At 42.0% G+C, this 20,450-nt stretch overlaps 2 protein-coding genes across 3 annotated transcripts in view; both read right to left on the minus strand.

Annotated features, from left to right (window-relative positions):
- LOC310822386 (stromal membrane-associated protein 1-like) overlaps positions 1-8,277 on the minus strand; it is a gene marked incomplete at both ends in the record, with an annotated part of 34,412 nt that extends 26,135 nt beyond the window's left edge. The window contains 4 exons of the mRNA XM_083694724.1: positions 3-27; positions 1,606-1,691; positions 2,290-2,423; positions 8,160-8,277. Of these exons, the coding sequence (XP_083550850.1) occupies positions 3-27; positions 1,606-1,691; positions 2,290-2,423; positions 8,160-8,277 (363 nt within the window). The remainder of the gene's footprint in view (positions 1-2; positions 28-1,605; positions 1,692-2,289; positions 2,424-8,159) is intronic.
- A 6,265-nt stretch (positions 8,278-14,542) lies between these two features.
- slc1a4 (solute carrier family 1 member 4) lies at positions 14,543-19,414 on the minus strand (the record flags this gene model as incomplete). 2 transcript variants are annotated; one of them, XM_083696228.1, is made up of 5 exons in its annotated part: positions 14,543-14,917; positions 15,393-15,527; positions 16,124-16,318; positions 18,337-18,570; positions 19,260-19,414. In XM_083696228.1, the coding sequence occupies 5 exons, from the start codon at positions 19,397-19,399 to the stop codon at positions 14,683-14,685; spliced, it is 939 nt and encodes a 312-aa protein (XP_083552354.1). In that variant the 3' UTR covers positions 14,543-14,682. The 2 variants fall into 2 exon arrangements, with proteins under 2 accessions (XP_083552354.1, XP_083552355.1); XM_083696229.1 differs by lacking the exon at positions 18,337-18,570 and having other exon boundaries at positions 19,260-19,399.
- Positions 19,415-20,450: the final 1,036 nt, after the last annotated feature.

Below are 20,450 nucleotides of genomic sequence, written 5' to 3' on the forward strand. Positions count from 1 at the left end.
TTGTCCCGGATGAAGAACTCCACGGCTCTGAGGTTAGGGGTTCAGGAACAACACCGCACAGGCACATGCACCTTGCTCCAGTGGCATTATTGGATTTGCACCTTCATGAAACTTTGATTACGACACAATAGCACGGCTACTGAAAAAAGGATAACCTGGGTGAAGAATGGAGGGAGACGATGGGAGGAAGAGAGGGTGGAGGGTAAGGTTGAGAGTGGGGAATAGGAGAAAGGGACAAATGGGGGAGAGAGAAAGAGGGAGGAGAGAAGACGGAAATGAAAAAGAGTGGCTAATGGAGGAGAGGTGGGAGTAAACAAGGATAGTGAAGTACAGGAATAGGGGGAGGGGAGGGGTACATGGAGGATGTAGGGGAGGGGGTTTTGAAGAGCTACTGAATCTAACTACAGACAAACAACAAGACTAAGGGAAGAGCATGGAAATATAGTGTGTATAGGGAGACAGAGAATCTATTTGGGCACTGCTCCTGTAGGCATATCTTTATTCATGCTGGAATTGACATGAGGCGAGTCAGAGGCCAGTGACTGAAGGAGGGAGGGAGAAGGAGAGGAAGAGAGAGAGAGAGAGAGAGAGAGAGAGAACAAAGTAAATATAAAGCTTGTTTGTATTCTAATTTAAATCTTAACTTAAATGTATATTTGACATTTGAAGGGATTGAATTGAAGAAAATTAATCCTTATTCTGAGGTTGCTATTTGTTGGTTGGTTGTGTGAGGATGTTGATATTTCATATGATATTTGAAAAGGGATAGAGTATATCAAAAAGGGAAAGGGAAGGGCGGGATGAAGCTAGCTAGTTGTAGAATGTTTTGACAAATGCACTTAGACAGTACAGACCGCTATCGTAACTTAATGATGTATGTAAGTATGCTTGCTAGCTGGATTATCAACATTACTATCAACATTGTGGTATGTGATACTGCTAGCTAGAAATCTAGTCATAACTTATTTAAAGTATTTTCTCAAGGTCAAACACACAAAGGATGGAAAGTCACTGCATTGTATAACTAGTTTCTCCACATCTTCTCTCAACTGTCTGATCTGAGCTATTATATCCACCAGTATCAAAATATTGTATTTCTACCATCTGGCTTGGTGCTACTGTCAGAACTAGCGTAGCAGACTTCAAAAGAGTAAAGATGAACACTCCAAAGGATTCTCAATGCCAGATGATGTAAGATCTTTGAGAGGAATTTTAAGCACCCTGACAGTTTAAATCTGAGGTTTTCAGCCGGAATAGGAACAGCTGTTGTTTCAACCACACAGCTGTCCTGTCCTGTTCATCACAACTACAGGCAGTTCAAATGCAATGCTGCCACTCAGCATAACAGTCTCTGTTAATTAGTGGTTACACTAATTGTAGTGAGAACCCTGTTGGATAGAATTGATCTTGATTAAATACATCAACAAACACATATTTCTCACACACAATACAGGTTAAAAAAAAATGAAAAAACACACACACACACACACACACACACACACACACACACACACACACACACACACACACACACATACACACACACACACACATACACACACACATACACACATACACACACATACACACACACACAGAGGATACTGATCGGTCTGTGGTCGTCTAAAGTTGTCTGGGAGGTGGGCTTCATACAGCTGTCTGGCCTTGGTGTTCCCCATATCCTGTACACTCTACAGACAGAGAAACAGAGTGGGAGAGGGGGGGATATGAATAATGCAGTATTTAACACAAACAGAATATGTTGAAACTGATAAAACTCACACTGCCAGAGCTTTGAAATACTGCATTTACATTCTACTCATTTAGGCCTAGCTCTTGGGAGTGACACACACACACACACACGCACGCATGCACGCACGCACGCACGCACGCACGCACGCACGCACACACGCACACACACACGCAAGTGAACATGAGGTTGATGGATTTGATCGGAAGAGGAGTGAACGATCTGCAGATGGAATAATTACCGATCAGGAATTAATTAGCCATTAAAACAGCAATTTACATTCTGAGAGAGCCTCACACACTCTACAGTCACAAATAGCCTCACACACTCTACAGTCACTTTGCAAAGCCTTGAATAAACCAGAGATACAATCTCTTAGTTCTCAAACACACACTTTTGACTCTCTCTTACAAGCAAACTTACACTCACATCACATATAGGAATCCCTCACAAAGGATATGTGTATTTTACACACACGCGCACACACACACACACACACACACACACACACACACACACACACACACACACACACTTACCTGGATCTGTTCCTGGGTCCATTGGTCTAGGTTGACAGACTTGACACGGGAGATGTGGACTCCCAGGTTGCGGTGGATGCCAGCACAGCGGATACACATGAAGACCCCCAGGTTCCATGAGGCCCACCTGGGACCTGCGGAGAACATGTACACAGACATTTATTTATCTGGTGCTCACTCAATACACTGGGTCTGGTTTCAACAGTGGCACTGGAAGTTCCTCTGTCCATCATGACTAACCAGCTATGGCCACTATGTGATGTGACTATCAGAAAGACAGTCAGCATGGAAGACACACACACAGTTTTCAGAGGCTCTCTCAGCTACAGGTCATCAGACAGTGGTTGTCAATCTGTGAGAGAAGTGCCATGATGACATGTCACATAGCCTACTGTAAGTGAGATGTAATCAAGACACTAGGCCTACACCAAGGGAATGCAAGCGGTCTAACTTACGGTTCTAGCTATATGGTCGCTGATGGTTGTGCCGACAAGTTTACATTTTCTGAATTGGACTGCGGGTGTACACACAACATTTCCTCGTTCAGTGCTAATGCAGTATTAACACATTATATCAAAGTAGTACTGATGCAGTATTAATACAGCACTACTGTTGCCAACTGTGCTATGAGCTCTACTGCTCCTGTCAACACCACACACACACACAGACACACAGACACACACACACACAGATACACACACAGACACACACCTAGACTAAACACACACCATCCGTCAGCCAGCCCACCATGCTCAATCATGGTGATAAGCCGCCCATGCCATGCAGTGCATGCTGGGAGAGATTAGTCACAGAGTCAGAGATAGCAGGGATCATTTACCTCGACCGTTACGTGTGTTAGCCACCTGACATAAAGTAGTGGAGTACAATCTGACAACACACACCAACAGGCCAACACACGGTTCAACCATAAACAAACCACAGACAGACCAATCAGACCACACACTTACTACACACCCACAATACTGTTGCTGCTACTGACCTGACTGGAACCAAATACACAAACACACACACACACACACACACACAGACAGACAGACACACACAGACACACACACACAGACAGACATACACAGACACACACAGACACCAGCGCCCGTCTGTCCTCAGGTTGATGGTTGGGGCCTTAATTTCATGCTTGGCTGCTCACCTCCCCAAGTTGGAGAGCTCCCCTGTCACTCAGCCAGGCTCTGGGGCATCGTGTGTGTATGTGTGTGTGTGTGTGTGTGTGTGTGTGTGTGTGTGTGTGTGTGACAGCGGGGGAGACAGAGAGACTAGTGGAAGGACTTCAGGGTAGCAGGTGGTTGATGAGGTGAGTTAGGCCTAGTTAAAAGACAGTGACACAGAGGCCCTACAGATTGTGTCCTTGCCTTGCCAGAAGTGTGGACATCAAGTCATTCACAAAGTGGAAAAAGGCCCCCCCACCCCCCTAATCAAATGCTCATCTGATCCTAGATCTATGGTCCAGATGGCACCTAGATGTGTGTAATACTCTAGTGCTCCCTGGTGCTCACTGGCAGGAGTGTAGGTTGGAGTTACAGGTTTAGCATCCAGGAGAAGTGGTTTTGTCAACTAGTCCCAGGCCCATCCCTTTTATTGTCCCCCACGACGAAATCGGGGAAGGGACTTTGGATCAGTGTCTGTGTGATCGTATGTCATATCTCAGACACCACTGGGATAATCTTGACAAAGCATGGGTGAATGATGGGTCTTGCCATAGAGATCTGGCATTTACAAAATTACACTTAGTGGCCTAAGGGTTGTTATAGCAAATAACTAAAATTCTGAAATTAGACTGATTCGCCCAAGGGTTGCTATAGCAAACAACTGAAGTTCTGAAATTACACTGATTGGCCGTGGGGGACAAGATGTTTACTGTAGACTTGTTTCATTTGTTCTCATGTTAAAACACTGGGTAGGTGAAGTCCAACAGGCCTACTTGGTAGGATATCCAACAGGCCTACTTGGTAGGATATCCAACAGGCCTACTTGGTAGGATATCCAACAGGCCTACTTGGTAGGATATCCAACAGGCCTACTTGGTAGGATATCCAACAGGCCTACTTGGTAGGATATCCAACATATTACACTTATCCTGTATATCAGTAGTAGGAGACGGGAAAAGAAGAGAAAGCAATGAATGAAGTAATGACTGAATGAATAATTAATTAAGCTAATTAATTAATTAATTCACTTTTTACTGGGACTTTATTACATTTTTTGTGCTTGGTTAAAACAATTCCCATAGCTAACAACATTCTAACTAAATCTACGGCTATGTATAAGGTTAAGTGGATGACCAGAAAAAAATGTGGTGAAAATGAATCAATACATAAAATGTAAACTATGTTTATCGAACAAAATAAATAAGATTATGCCATGACAACATTTGCAAGCAAAGGTACATCTGCTATTAATTCCCAGACTCTGTGAATTTAAAGAGCTTGTGGCTTCACCTGCTGGTGATGGGAGGAACTGCAGTGGGGACACTGAAAGGTCATGAAGAACCTGCCTCACATGTAGGCCTTATTCAATGGCGTAGACCTTGAAGTAGACCTTCAAATAAGGTCGGCTTCAGACTATGACCGGCTTAGCCCGTCTCTGCGACTGGTGCACTGGGCACTGCCAGTTGGCCTGGCGCTGACATGCTTGCCTTCTCTTCACACAGCAAGCAGAGAGGGCGAGGGTCAGAGACAGTCAGGGGGGCAGCTACCAAAGAGAGGTCAGCACAGCCCTCAGTGCCCATCTGGCCATCTCACTAAAGCTCCCTGTGACAACACAGAGGAGAGTGTGCCAGCCAGCGCCCCTGCCCAGGACATGCCATTCCAAATGACACTACAAGGCATAGCAGCACCACAGTCCCAGCACAAGAGTAGGATAGCTCAAGGCCAAACATGGTATCTGTTACAAGCAAGCTGTTAAGAGAGTTAGCAAATATTCAAACAGACTGGTATCCCAAAAAAAATGGAATTACAGCTGAGCAGCTCAGGTGAGTCACCACACTGCAGTTGACAAAGCTGGGCCAACATACCAGTCTACCCACCAACCATGTCAGGCCAGTCGCACGCACGCACGGATGCACAAACGCACCCAAGTGAGAGAAGATAAGGACATGGAGCTGAAATATAGGGAGGACAAAATGTGACACGGAATGAAGAGACACTTAACCTAGTCATTAGCCTTTTGTCAATTGTTAGGAACACAACTACTTGAGTCCTCTCCTCCGTCCTCCACCACTCACATCCTCAAAAAGCATGTAAAGGGAGGAAGCTAGATCTTCATATGACAAAAGGCTATTGATTTGATAGAATAAAGGAGGAGGATAAAGGGAGAGGGTGTGGTTACATATGAATTCTGGCATCCTCATTATCCGCGTGTGATGCATTGTATCTGGAGTGGCAGCGCTAATATAGGAACTGTCCCTATTTGTGCCTTGCCAAGTGAGCCATTGGAAATCCTGCCACTCACATTGCATTCATTTGTCATTGTGTTATTATTACAGTCCTAATCACTTTTAATGTACAAAAGTTCTGTTAGCTCATCAGATGGCACACAATTAATGTGGGGCTGTTGTGTTGTAGGCACAACTAAGAGTGAGAGGGTGTGTGTGTGTGTGTGTGTGTGTGTGTGTGTACTATTAGTAGAGTGAGCTCTATGATGTAACCTGTGAGTCACATACAAGGCTGGTCAAGGACAGCCTATCAGAGGGTTGCCCTTCCAGTCATGTGTAAACATGCCTCTGGTGTGTGTGCCTGTGTGTGTTAGAGAGAGAGAGAGAGAGAGAGAGAGAGAGAGAGAGAGTGAAATATGTTTGTGTTTGCTTGTATTTGCACACAAGATAGACAGCAAATGAGAGAGAGAAAGAGAGGGGGCTGCAGGCCCTTTACTCAGTGATGTCTGTCTAAGCTCTGACTAGAGCCTGACAAGACAGTCAGCCCAGCATGTAGAAAGACTGCTGAAGAAAACTATCAATATTCCTTCTCCCAATTCTGATCTGAAAAGGGCTGGATAAATGAGAGCTAGCCTAGGCTACATGGCGCAGCTGGAAACCTGAGTAGTGGAAAGCCATTGGAAGCCATTGAAATGGGAACAGGAGAGGAAGCCATTGAAATGGGAACAGGAGAGGAAGCCATTGAAATGGGAACACAGCTTAGCCCTATCTCTCTTGGCCATGGAAGGCAAGGCAATGAAGGAGCCTGGGGTAATTTATTTTTCCTTTTGTCATTGTGTGGCAAGAGAAACCAGAGCCTTGGCAGGGAGGAAGAGATGGAGCGAGAGACGGGAGGGGTGACAGTGTGGAAAGAGAAGATAAGCAACACCTCAAATAGTAATGCCTCCCTGTATCTCAGCCTGCCTCTTTCTCCTTCCATTCTCTCACCCACAACAGTAAAGTCACTCAACTGACATACTGACTGAGTCTCTCTCTCTCTCTCTCTCTCTCTCTCTCTCTCTCTCTCTCTCTCTCTCTCTCTCTCTCTCTCTCTCTCTCTCTCTCTCTCTCTCTCTCTCTCTCTCTATCTATCTATCTATCTATATATATATATATATAGCAGGAATACACAGGGTGCAGAGAACATGGCAAAGAAAAAGGAGTGGTCACTCATCATTAGTCCACTTGACCCTGTCAAGGTTTCCTTAGGGTGTGTCTTTGTAACACATTGGCATAACAACACTTGTACAGGGAATATACTACATGTTGCATTTCGATTGAAGAAAAGCTTGAGTGAAAGAACACACACATAATCACACCTTCTGTTCAATTGTATTGTGAGCCTTGCCAACATTTGTGTCATTGCCACAAACAAAGTACATACACAGCTGATTCATCCAGGAGTGTGGCAGTTTTGTCAAAGTCTGTTCGTTTTGTTTTGTCTGTTGCAGTCATGAGATGTAGATCACACAACTTGAGACAGGTGCACACCACCACTTCATACCTGCACATGCAAGCCGCTATTTCACCTGCTTCACATTGCAAAGCTGAAGGCATTGTAACCTGTGTCCCTCTTACCACCAATAGGCTACAGTATATTAATCAATATACCTTAACAGCACCTGCCAATCCAGGAGCCAACATTCAGTCACGAGAGAGAGTCCGTCCTAATCATTGGACTCACTTGACAACATAATCACCTCGAGGACATGAGCTTATTAGAGCCCATTGATATGAAGTAGGGACACATTAGGATGTTTGATGCTCAACTTGCGTGAGCAAAAAATAAGGTGTCACCCATGCATTGCAACATGACTGGTGAAAACGGGGATCTTGGAAACGAACGAGGGTAGCTGAATGCCAGTAAAAACGTCATCATGATGACGAAAGAGGCATTTAATCACAAGTGAGGTGGGTCAGAGAGGCGCGCTCACGTAGAGACAATACTAGTAGTGGCATTGAATGAGCCACAGCATCTATACCTCTCAGCGTTCAGTGCACAATATTCGATTCACCTTGTGTAAAGGCAACGATGCTGGACTGGAGAGAACGATTATAGTGACAATATAAGACAGCGCGCCGACAACGTGTTTTCCACTCTTAAATAAATGATGGAGTCAAGGACATGACATCGATACGATTACTGTAGCACCACCGCTGAGTTTCATCACGCTATTCCTTATCCTCTCCAACGAGGTAGCGCTAAGTTAGCAAGCCTATACCACAGCACTTTTAGGTTCTCTGCTTATTATATACACACCAACAATAGCGGGAATGACAGGTAACATGCACTACTGCTATTTAGCTAATTCTATCAGTTTAACTTGTTTAAATTCCTGAATATTGCTGACATTCGCAGACACGTTTTAGTAGTAGTAAGGGTCGCTCACAGACACTGTAATTCCAGCGGCCAACTGCTTACCTTTCGCCTCGCAGTCGGCACAATACTTGTTGTCATCCTCTCGGAGCATTTTGGATAGAATGACCTGATGCTGCTCATTCAGTTTCTGGGCTTTTTCTCTCTCCGACCGAGTCGTCATTGCTCCACAAGTTATTGTATCGGTCCCAAAGGAAATACAAACACTAGCCTATCTACCCTAACCAACAGTCTCTATTCAAAAGGTGTTACAGTTGCCCAGCTCCATACAACTGTATTACTCGCAAGTCCAGCCAAGCTCAATATGGTGTCGAATCGAACCAAACCATCTGTGTTTCGCTCGCAGCAACGACTGGGACATAAAACATCCGGATCGAATTAATTAAATAAAAGCTCAAGCTATAAGAGCTTTTCTTACTTAAAGCTACAATCAGCCATTTCTGCATTCATGAGCCACTACCATATCTGTAAACAATGGATCAAATGTATTTTCACAAGTAGCTCTAAGAACTTGTCATGACATCCCATGAGGGTTCTTTCAACACGAATTTAGTAATACATTTGTGACAGTACAATAAGGAGTTGGAGACTTTTATTTTGATAGAATTGCAATTAGTGCTGCTACATACTGCTAGCTTAATGCGGCTCTGCAGACAGAGGGTTTACCTTGCAATCACAGCCAATCGCAGTATCTCCATTGGAGCAGCTGACAGGGATCCTTTCAACGCCTTGATTCCAATCGGTAAATGCTAAATAGGATCAATGTGTGTGTGTGTGTGTGTGTGTGTGTGTGTGTGTGTATACAATGCCTTGAAAAATTATTCAGACCCCTTAACTTTTTCCACATTTTGTTGTTATAGACTCAATTTAAAATTGATTAAATTGAAAGAATTTGCCATCAATCCACACACAATACCCCAGAATGACAAAGCAAAAACACGTTTTTTGAAATTTCACTAAATTTATTAAAATTGAAATACAGAAATACCTCATGTACATAAGTATTCAGATCCTTTGCTATGACACTTAAAATTAGCTAAAATGCAAAATTGTCATCAACAAATCACTCAATAAGTTGAATTGAGTCCATCTTAATGGTCCTCTGTGCACTCACTGCAATGTAAGTTGCTTTGGATAAAAGCGTCAGCTAAATGGCATATATATATATATATATATATATATATATATATATATATATATATATATATATATATATATATATATATATATATATATATATATATATATATATATATATATTAATGCAAGGATAATAGTTCATGTCATTTTGGAATTAATATCTTTGTTTTTATAGGGTCTCTGATTTGCATAGGAATCAATTGAACACTGTGTAGATTGGGATGTCACTACCAACTCAGATTTTTGTAAGTTTCACCAGGCCTCAGGTCGCATTCCTGAGCAGTTTTGTTCCTCTCCATTTGCTCAGTTTCTAATGACAACCTGATCCACACAGTGTGCAACTGATTCCTATGCAAATAAGAGACCCTATAAAAACAAAGATATTAATACCAAAATGACATGAACTATCATCCTTGCATTAAGATGGACTCAGTTCAATTTACTGAGTAATTTGTTGATGACATTTTTGCATTTTAGCAAATTTTAAGTGTCATAGCAATGGGTCTGAATCAATGTTCCCTCTAATTTTTCATGTGTCTGGGCATATACACAAGCTCCCTGAGCACACTGAGGACCACTGCAACATCAGATGTGCACGCTGTGGCCACACACCAGTATCACACCTGTTCAAAACCTTGGATCATAGCAAGTTACATGGCTTATTAAAATAATCAAATTACAGCAGCAATTTTCATTAGTTTACTTTTAATATAAGCGATTTGGCCCACTTAAAATGAAAAAGACAAAAATCTTGTTGTTCATGAGATGTATAGTATGTTATATGTTATATGTGAGAGTCCTGCTTTGGCCATGGGAAGAGTCCTGCTTTGGCCATGGGAAGAGTCCTGCTTTGGCCTGGCTGTGGTCCAGTTGTGGCCTGGCTGAGGGTCCTGTTCTGGAAAAAAAAAGAGACATATACACCTTTCAGACATAACATTTTGTTCACATTAAAACATTCACATTTGGTCAATGACATGTGCTGTAGCTTGTGATAGTGTAAATTCTTGTAACTCTTTGTCTGTAAAATATCTAATTACACAGTTTTTTTATTAGCATTTCTACTACCCATAAACTATCTAGTAGTAACAGCATTTAATGATTAATATCCATAAATAAAAAATCTTAATAAATGTCACTAGAATATGCACACATTTTGACTTTAATTTTACCTTATTTTTCACGTCTGTCCTTCTCACTTCAATGGTTGTACACTTTGTCCAGGTTGATGGCTTCGTCTGCTTCTTGCTTTGACTTTATGCGCATCAGCTGGTCCAAATGTGCCACTTCAAGACGATTTCTGGATGCTGTTTTGATATGATTCATTAAACTAAATCCTCTTTCACAATCTGCACTGGAAGCTTGAAATGTAGCACAAATATGCTGCGCTACGCAGCAACTGGCGGCAAATTCAAATGTGCGTAACGCAGCAACCGGCGGTAGATGCAATGCTGCGTAGCGCAGCATCCGGCACAAATGGGTTAACTCCGCCGCATTGTTGTTAGCTAGCTAACCTGCATGGTGCGTATGGGCAGGGCACATATGCAAGCACTATCAATGCTATGATTGGCTGCGTAGCGTAAGTAAACCGTATCGTATCATTGGCTGGACACCTGTCACTCACTGTGTTACATTGAAAAATGGTACAAAAAACACATTATTGGTCTAATTAATTAGATTAGATTAGGTCTAATATTAGATATTAATTAATACGTTTATGGTGAATTTTATTTTATGCGCTGCATAGATTTTCTTGTGCGCTGAGAATGTGCGAGCAGTGCGCGATTGCACAGGCGCGCAGTTTAGAGGGAACATTGGTCTGAATACTTATGTACATGAGGTATTTCTGTATTTAAATTTTAACAAAGTTATTGAAATGTCTAAAAACCTGTTTTCGCTTTGTAGTTCTGGTGTATTGTGTGTGGATTGATGGCAAATTCTTATAATTTAATCCTTTTTAAATTGAGTCTTGTGGTGGATGTCTAGGATTTACCCCCTCTGTACTTCAGCTCTTCGGAGGTAAGAATCAAGAAATAAGTCCTGAGTAGCCACAATATCTGAGTCCGGTATTTATTGCTTGCAAACAAGAAACAGGAGCCTAACAGCAGCCCAGCGTAAATATGGGGGTCTGTTTAGCGCAAATCTGAAGAGGCGATTATCAGGGTTGTCTTTTACACAGATTAAACATAATGGTAGGCGCCGCCAAGGCTATCACCGACAAGCTTGTGCTTACGTGAGAGGGGGCGGGAGAGAATGAACAATGGGGAGACTTTCTGACTGATCAGTCGGCGCTTTCTTACTGATCAATCGGCGTTCAACACTTCACACTTATCCATCTTCCTGTCGGCAAGATGGGACTGTTCCTTTGTTCTTTCTCTCCCCCCACTACTCCCTCCGAAACTAACCCTATTGTAAGGGTTAGGGTTACGGTAAGGGTACTATTTAACCCTATTGTAAGGGTTAGGGTTAAGGTAAGGGTACTATTTAACCCTATTGTAAGGGTTAGGGTTACGGTAAGGGTACTATTTAGCCCTATTGTAAGGGTTAGGGTTACGGTAAGGGTACTATTTAACCCTATTGTAAGGGTTAGGGTTAAGGTAAGGGTACTATTTAGCCCTATTGTAAGGGTTAGGGTTACGGTAAGGGTACTATTTAACCTTATTGTAAGGGTTAGGGTTAAGGTAAGGGTACTATTTAGCCCTATTGTAAGGGTTAGGGTTACGGTAAGGGTACTATTTAACCCTATTGTAAGGGTTAGGGTTACGGTAAGGGTACTATTTAGCCACTGGTGACGAGCTACATGACATGATAGAGATATTGTTTTTAGTTTTAATTTGTATTTTTAGTAAACTATCGCTAGCAAAAGTATTTTCCCATCATTTCACACTATCTTCAACCTCATCAATCAACAGACAGTAAATTACTTTGCTTGCATGAAAGACACATTGTTGCACATTTAATGTTAAATGACAAAGGGAAAGTAGAGTCAGCTGTATTATACAGATAGACATGGGCACAAGCAAAATAGCAACAGTTATTCCCATCGAAACACTAAAAAATAGAATAGATCCCATAATGTAGGATTCATGTTTTCAGAAAAACAGCATCAGAGGAAGTCATTAGAGACATGTTAATAAAAACTGATTTGGCAGCTAAAAATTTAGAAAAAATGCCTTCTGTTTGTAAATACAAATTATAAAAACATGCAATTAAAATAAATTAATGAAGTCCTTCATATAGATTACAGTACATGTAGTAATTGTTCCAGATGAATTTCACATGTTTTCACAATACAGTCAAAAAACTCAATCCCCAGTAAAAAGTTGTTTGAAAGTTACCCCATGATCATCGTGAATAAACAAAGAATATTGATATACTCTTTTTTTACAACCAGTTTCTGGTATGATGACACACATCGTCCACTATCAGACCATAAAATGTTGCACACAGTAATTTTGTTATCACAGATTGATTTAGAATTTAACATTGTTATAGATATGACTGGGGTTCCCACATCTTCTGACAACATATTTCAATATAGAAAATAATATACTTTATTCTAACAATATCAAAATATGTTGACTGAAAATGTCACATCATGCTTTAATATTGGTAAAGTATGATATTTTCATGGAGAAAGTGGCATGCACTTCTTTTCTAAGTTGTTTGAGCACAAACCTTCACTTCATTCACTCAAAACATGTCAATATAAAACATCTTTTAGATTTTCCCACAATAGACAACCTTCCATTCATAATACCTCAAATCTGTTTTAATAAAATTATTATCCAAATTATTCCATGCACAATCACTGGGTAAATCATGTATGGCAACCAGCATGAAAGATTATTCACCAAATCCATTTGACCACTTATAGGAGTTTACAAAGAAGATGAAACTGGCCATACTGGCTTGGGCCCCAAATAAATAACATACTCCATCCTCATGAGAGCACTCTATAACAATAAGGCATTTGGCCTCTAGGTGTCAGTGGTAAATACTTTTGTATCATAATTATTTCCATCCTTAAATCTTGCAACAAGAAAAAGGTTTCTAGCTACAGTACAGGCCCGGTGCCAGAACCATCACCTTGGAAGGGCCATTGATTTTGTTTTAGTTTTTTTGGGGGCGGGGGAGGGGGAGGGGGGGGGTTACGTTGCTTAAGCACTGAATAGATAGACATACTATATGGACTTACAGTAAATACAAATATGAGATTAAACATTCAAACACGCCCCCGGAATATCAACAAAAACATTTTTTTCTTAACTTTTGATTGGGTGAGCAAGACGCACGTTTGGGTGGGTTGGACCCACCCTTGCCTGCCCACGGCCACCGCCGCCTTGCTACAGTATGAGAACTTTGGCAGTTTCCTTCATGTCCAACAGACCGACTGTTCTGCTTCCTTTCTAAGAAGATTCCCCTCATTGTTTCACCAAAACAATTAGTTTGTTTTTGTGATAAAAGGGGCCCACAAGGTTCTAGGGCATTATTGATGTGATTAAAGATAGTCATTACTCCAAAGTCAAAGTATGGCTGACATTAGACCACTTTTGAGGTTTGTAAAAGTTCAACAAAGTTAGATTTTTTGACAGGACTATCACATTGAAGCTATACAGAATACAACATAATGATACCCAGTGGGTCAACTTCCTGCTTATAAACATCTAGAATAAGAGAAAGCTTGGCAGATTTGTCAGAAGCCTTGGCAGATTTTAATTCTGGTGTTGATTTTGTAAACAGGAAGTCTCCCTGTGGTGTGTCTACCTTCCAGTTGAGCACACTCACAAGAAAAGAAGGATAGCCCTTGCTGGCTTTAGTACTGTAAACATTTGGGGATAATGGAGTGTGTAATGCCTGATCTAACCTGCAAATTTCCTCTTACAGTAGTAAACACACATCCCTGTGGTCCCAAATCAAATATTTTCTATGCCGTAGTTGCCAATTGTGATCAGTCGGTTTAGAATTTAGAAAACTCTGGTTAATAAGGAATATTTACAGCACATTTTTTCCTGACTTTTGTCTTCCGAGGGGTTAATGTTTCACATACTAGATGGTGTATCAACAGCCAACAGACAAACAAACTCAGTTTGTCAATATTTCTCCTCACTATCTTTCTTATGAGCTCACAATGACTTCAACCTTGTGATAGTTCCATTTGGAAACAAAACACACTCTTACCACAAATTAGACATTGGTCAGAAATCAGTTTCAGAAGATAAAAGTCTTAAGACTTAGAAAACTCTAAATATGATGTACCACCGTACAAACCAACACCGTATTTCACCTCAATAATTTTAGCTATGGCACCTTTCTTTAAGAGGTGAAATGATTGGTGAACTCTTCAGGTATGAAGGAGTCAATTCAGTATCGTGTCAGCAGCCATATCGTTACCATAGAGAAAGGAGAAAGGGGACAACATTTACAGAGTTCACAGGACAGACTCGATGGCTTCTGGGGTCTCCGTGTGGTCTCCTGAGGTTTGGTGCGTGACGAGCGGGGAAGTCTCCTCCTCTGCCTGGGTATTGGCCACCGCCTCCACCCGGACCTCCGCCAGCTCCTGGGTCTCCTGCTGCTGTTTCTTCATTTCCTGCTGGTTGATGTGGTGGAGGATCCCTGCCCCCAGAGCATCTCCCTCCACGTTCACCACTGTGGTGGTGCGGTCCCTGTGCCCACAAACACACGTTACACAAGAATGTGTTGGCACCGCTACATGCACACAGGCACTATTAATACTGTATACATTATATTGTATGTCTTGAAACATAACCACAGTTGGTATGTACAGCACATCTATTTCTGTATACTGTGGGTCTACTGAAGGTTTATGCTACAGGAGGTGTAGTACAGTATATGGTAATAGAATGCAACAGCCTGGTCTTGAATTTACCCAATGTATACAGTATTTGTGTTTTAATCTGTTTGTCTGAAAATCAATAAATTGTGTGTGTTCAGTTTATGTCAGTATGCAAATATGTGTGTGTTTAGTCTATAGTGTGTCACTCTTTGTATGTGTAAACATACAGTATGGAAGGGTGTGTGTGCGTGCGTGCGTGCGTGCGTGCGTCCAGGCGGGTGGGCGGGCGTCCGTGCGGGCGGGCGTGCGTGCGGGCGGTGTGAATGTGTGCGTGCGTTACTCACACAATCCAGTCAACAGCAAGCATGAGCGACAGGTCGTTGGTGGGCAAGCCGATGGCCTCTAGGATGATGGCGATGGTGATGATGCCACCAGCTGGAATACCCGCTGCACCAACGCTGGACGCAGTGGCTGTCACACTGTGGCGACACAACACAACATACAGCAAAGATCAGGGGAACATTACAGACACACACCTACCTCCATCAAACTAATGCAGGGGAAAGCTAGATAACGGTAGACTTTACTACTCAACTCATTTAGGTATGTGTGATATATTGTACCATAACATAACCATAACAATAATCTTGCTTTCCATCTCAACATCAGACCAGAGATGTTGGTTTAGAATGAAAAAAGTGTTCCCAAATCTGTTGCTAATGGGACAGGTATAGCAGATGTCTAAGTTATCACCATATTAGCTCTGAATCAGGACAAGTGGTACTTGTATTTCTTAGTGGTAAAGCAAGTTCCAGTACCACTCATCCTGATTCAGGGCCTTCACTCAACCCTAGGTAACAGAGAAAGTTTTGCAGGCAGATATACTGTACAGTGAGGCTGTACACTATCTTGTCCCTTCTAACCCTAACCTTTTACCCAACACCAGGCACCACACATCTAGACTTCATTCTTCACGGTTCATGCTCAACTGCTGATTCTTCAAGATACTCCTCATCACCATAATGTCAGGAGACCAGCATCAGAAACTGAACTATGTAACCGTTCCCCCACTCACAGGATGGTGAAGATCTGCCCAGCGTTAAGATCTGCGTTGTTGAGCTGGGCGATGAAGACGGCGGCAATACATTGGAAGATGGCGGCCCCATCCATGTTGACAGTGGCACCGATGGGCAGAATGAAGCGGCTGATACGTTTGTCCACGCCATTGTTCTCCTCCACACACTTCATCATGGAGGGCAGGGTCGCCGAGCTGAGGAGAAAGAGAGAGAAGCAGGGTGAGAGAAAGAGAGAGAATGGGGGAAAGAGCAGTGGGGTGAGAGAGAAGAGTACAGAGGGGAGGTAGAGAGAAGGAGAGACAGAAGGTGTGAGGAAGAGAGAGGCTATAGAGAGATTTCATTTACAGATCTGTATCTATATGTATCAGTTAATTAATAACAAGTTAATTTACTATTGGCCTTATTCTTAAACATCAGTATTTCTCTAACCCTGGGGTCTGTGGCCTACATGTGCCATACTGAGCTGTGTGTTTCTTCTTATGGGGGTACTTTCTTGTCCTTTTCTGTGTGTTTACCCACTCTTCTCTCAGTGTCGATGTTGACCATGTTGAGAGGGAACAGGTTTAATAAGCACACATAAACTAAACGGCCCAAACATGTTGCTCGTCTTTAAAGCCCCACTCAATGATTTTGACATACTGGGACACCACCAAATGTAAATGATGGAGCAAATATATCATTTTTACCTGCAAATAGCAATAGGTTTTAATTACATATCTGTAGTGCAAGGAGTACAACAAACGGTTTAGTGGAAGAGTCAAGCCACTGACAGCTACCTCAAGAAAAAGCATGACTGATCTGCAACTCCAACTACAACAAACACGCCCATACAGAGTTAAAACCCCTACAAAAAGTCCTTGCAGCCCCTGGATTAAGAGTTAAGTCCAGAGTCTGTAGATTGACGTTGGTAGAAATTGGCCAAAGGTTTAGGTTACAGCAGAGACTCTGAGGGAAAGCCTGGTACCTAATACAGGGTTCAGAATGGCAGGATTGAGTAATAAGGTTGCATTGGCTTTCTTTCTAATTGTACATTCACTGATTTGTTTGTTAGCGGGCTTGAGCTGTTGGTCTGTGCTGAGAAGTGGTTGGTTTTGTGAGCATTGGCTGTAAATTCGGTTGACACCATGCTTTTGAGGCAACATCACTATATCACAACATCACAGACTGTGCATTAATTTGTCTTTTTGGTGAAAAATAACATTAATTCATTCAACATCACAAAGGCATTCTCTCTCCGAAAAGGCTAAAAATCCTGTTGCTTTGTTGCATGGCAAAAATAAAAATGTATTGAACTCAAAGCATTTGTCAATGTAGGAATTAGTTTTATAGAAGTCCTGAATGAAAATCCCCATATTTATCATCTTGTAGAGATAAAATGAATAATTATATCAGCACAACGATATACCTCACAACGAGTAGACCCTATAAACACTTTTGGAGACTGGTCGGACTGGTAGTTAATGAACGGTAAATAGACTCTTTCATCTCTCTCTCTTTCCACAACACACTAATAACCAACAACAATTAGCAATAATTGAATAACCACCACCACCAGTTTTACCTGAAGCTCATTAAGCCTGAGTGTATTGTGATGTAATGGTGCTTTATCTGAAGTAAGTTATGCCTGATGATGTTACACTGTCCTCTGAAGCAGATGTAGCCTAACTGTATTGTAATGTAACTGTTTTACTGTGATGTGATGTTGTACCTGGAGCAGGTGTAGCCTGACTGTATTGTGATGTAACTGTTTTACTGTGACGTGATGTTGTACCTGGAGCAGGTGTAGCCTGACTGTATTGTGATGTAACTGTTTTACTGTGACGTGATGTTGTACCTGGAGCAGGTGTAGCCTGACTGTATTGTGATGTAACTGTTTTACTGTGACGTGATGTTGTACCTGGAGCAGGTGTAGCCTGACTGTATTGTGATGTAACTGTTTTACTGTGACCTGATGTTGTACCTGGAGCAGGTGTAGCCTGACTGTATTGTGATGTAACTGTTTTACTGTGACCTGATGTTTTACCTGGAGCAGGTGTAGCCTGACTGTATTGTGATGTAACTGTTTTACTGTGACCTGATGTTGTACCTGGAGCAGGTGTAGCCTGACTGTATTGTAATGTAACTGTTTTACTGTGACCTGATGTTGTACCTGGAGCAGGTGTAGCCTGACTGTATTGTGATGTAACTGTTTTACTGTGACGTGATGTTGTACCTGGAGCAGGTGGCGAAGGCGGTGGTGAAGGGTGTAATGAGGCCAGCCAGGAAGCTGAATGGGTTCTTGCGGGTGAAGCCAAAGTAGATGAGGGGTAAAACGATGCCCCCATGGATAATGTGGCCCAGGATGCAGGCAAAGATGTATTTCCCTAGACTGGTGACCAGCAGAACCACATCCTCCATCTCCACGATCTTACTTCCCACCAGGAACATGATGCCGAAGGGAACATACCTGAGAGGTAAACACGAGGAGGAATGCTAAAGTGTCAAAAACCATCTGAGTAGTCAGCTCCCGAGTCTGAAGCAGGTCTCTTATTTCTGTACCAAACGTATACAGTACATATCTATGTATTGCATGTCAAATAATATAATGGGCCAGTTTCCCAGACCTAGATTAAAGGATGGGTTCAGATTTTTTTTCAACCAGGTCTATATTTTTGATGTAAATGGCAAGTTATAGAAAGGTACAGACACTGTTTGTGATTTCGCTTGGCTGTGAGAAACGTACTGGCACCAGTGCCGTCCTCATTAGACTACAATGGAAAAAATAGAGGCAAACTGGAAACTGAACAAAAGCACTCAAATATGTCCACAAAATATGTCCTCAATTTTGTCCTCAATCTAAAGACCTGCATCACTATACTGGGTACTACATTAGTTTAAAATACTTATTTTTAGTGCTTTTGAACCTAGACTAGAAATTATCTACATAGAGAGTTGCCATTATACATTTTTAGTCCAAGAGTTGTTTTAATCTCTGTCCGGGAAACTAGCCAAAACAATTAAGCCTACGTGCTTTAAAAAGTCTTAATAAGACTGTGTGGATTATGGCATTTTATTTGTAAAGCGCTTTTCATTTGATCAATCTCAAAAGTGCATAGAACTGATCTGGGTGTTTATCACATATAGGCTCGTACTTACCACATGATCCATGATACCAGCACCATGGTGGCTTCATTGAAGGCATTGAAGAAGCGGATGAGCTCCTCGCCCTCTGCACCCAGCTTTCTCAGTGCCACCCCGAACACCATGGCGAACAGGACCAGACCCAGGATGTTCATGCCATCTGTGTCTGTACCAATGGGGACCTACGACCCAACAGAACCATATCACAACAATATTGGAACATCATCTGAACAATACCAGAGCCATTTCAAATACAACCATAAATGACCCCAATCTCATTGTGACCTCCAAGAGGGCTGGAAGAGATAACCAGGGAGAAGCCAGATCAGGTATTAGTCGGGTGACCACACGTCCAGCAAAGAGACAGGGGACATGAGTGATGAGTATCGGAGGGGGCAGGTCTAGTCCGTTGTTGAATCCTCCTCTTGTTCCAATCTGTCAGACAGTGATGCCTGGCTCATTATTTGGCACAGATGGCACTTTTCCATGAGAGTCCCAGTCCCACTCCAGACTTTTTTTTGGGCTCAAGCACTGGTGTTTTTTTTTGGTGCATTGTATTTCCACCACCCGGGTGGACTACTGAAACCAGCATGACTACTTGAAACTAAAACAATAAATCTGTCAACAATTTTCACATTTTTCTCCAGCAAATTTCTTAGAAACATGACTTTGAATCTAGCAAAGGAGTGTGGTTGAATGTGCAGCATTTATTTTGTTTGGAAAGCTAGCCAGGTGAGCCAGTCACATAAAACAAATGTTGAAACAGATGCCCCCCAGATGTACAGTATATATATATAAGTCTAGAAAGTGAAATAATACCGGCTGGGCTGATAAATAAATAAATAAAAGTCTATGAAGTGATTTGATAAGACATATTCCCAACCTTTCCAAGCAGGCAGTCCTTTTTACTGACACAGAGAGTTGATTTACTAATGATCTTGTAACATCAGTATTTCCCTAAATTCTGCTGTAGATTGGAAACCCATCTCTTCAGGCTACATCTTAACTGTCCCTCCTAAAGACCTCTTCATCCCCACTACCCACCTGTACAAGTTTCTCTCTTGTAAAAAAAAAAAAAAAGGAATTCTTCCTTCTTCTAGCATTGTGACTGCTGTGGTGGAAGTCTAGGATTTACCACTCTGTACTTTAGCTCTTCGGAGGTAAGAATCAAGAAACAAGTTCTGAGTAGCCACAATATCTGAGTCC

This window comes from Argentina silus (genome assembly GCF_951799395.1).
Source record: "Argentina silus genome assembly, chromosome: X".
NCBI classification, from domain to species: domain Eukaryota; kingdom Metazoa; phylum Chordata; class Actinopteri; order Argentiniformes; family Argentinidae; genus Argentina; species Argentina silus.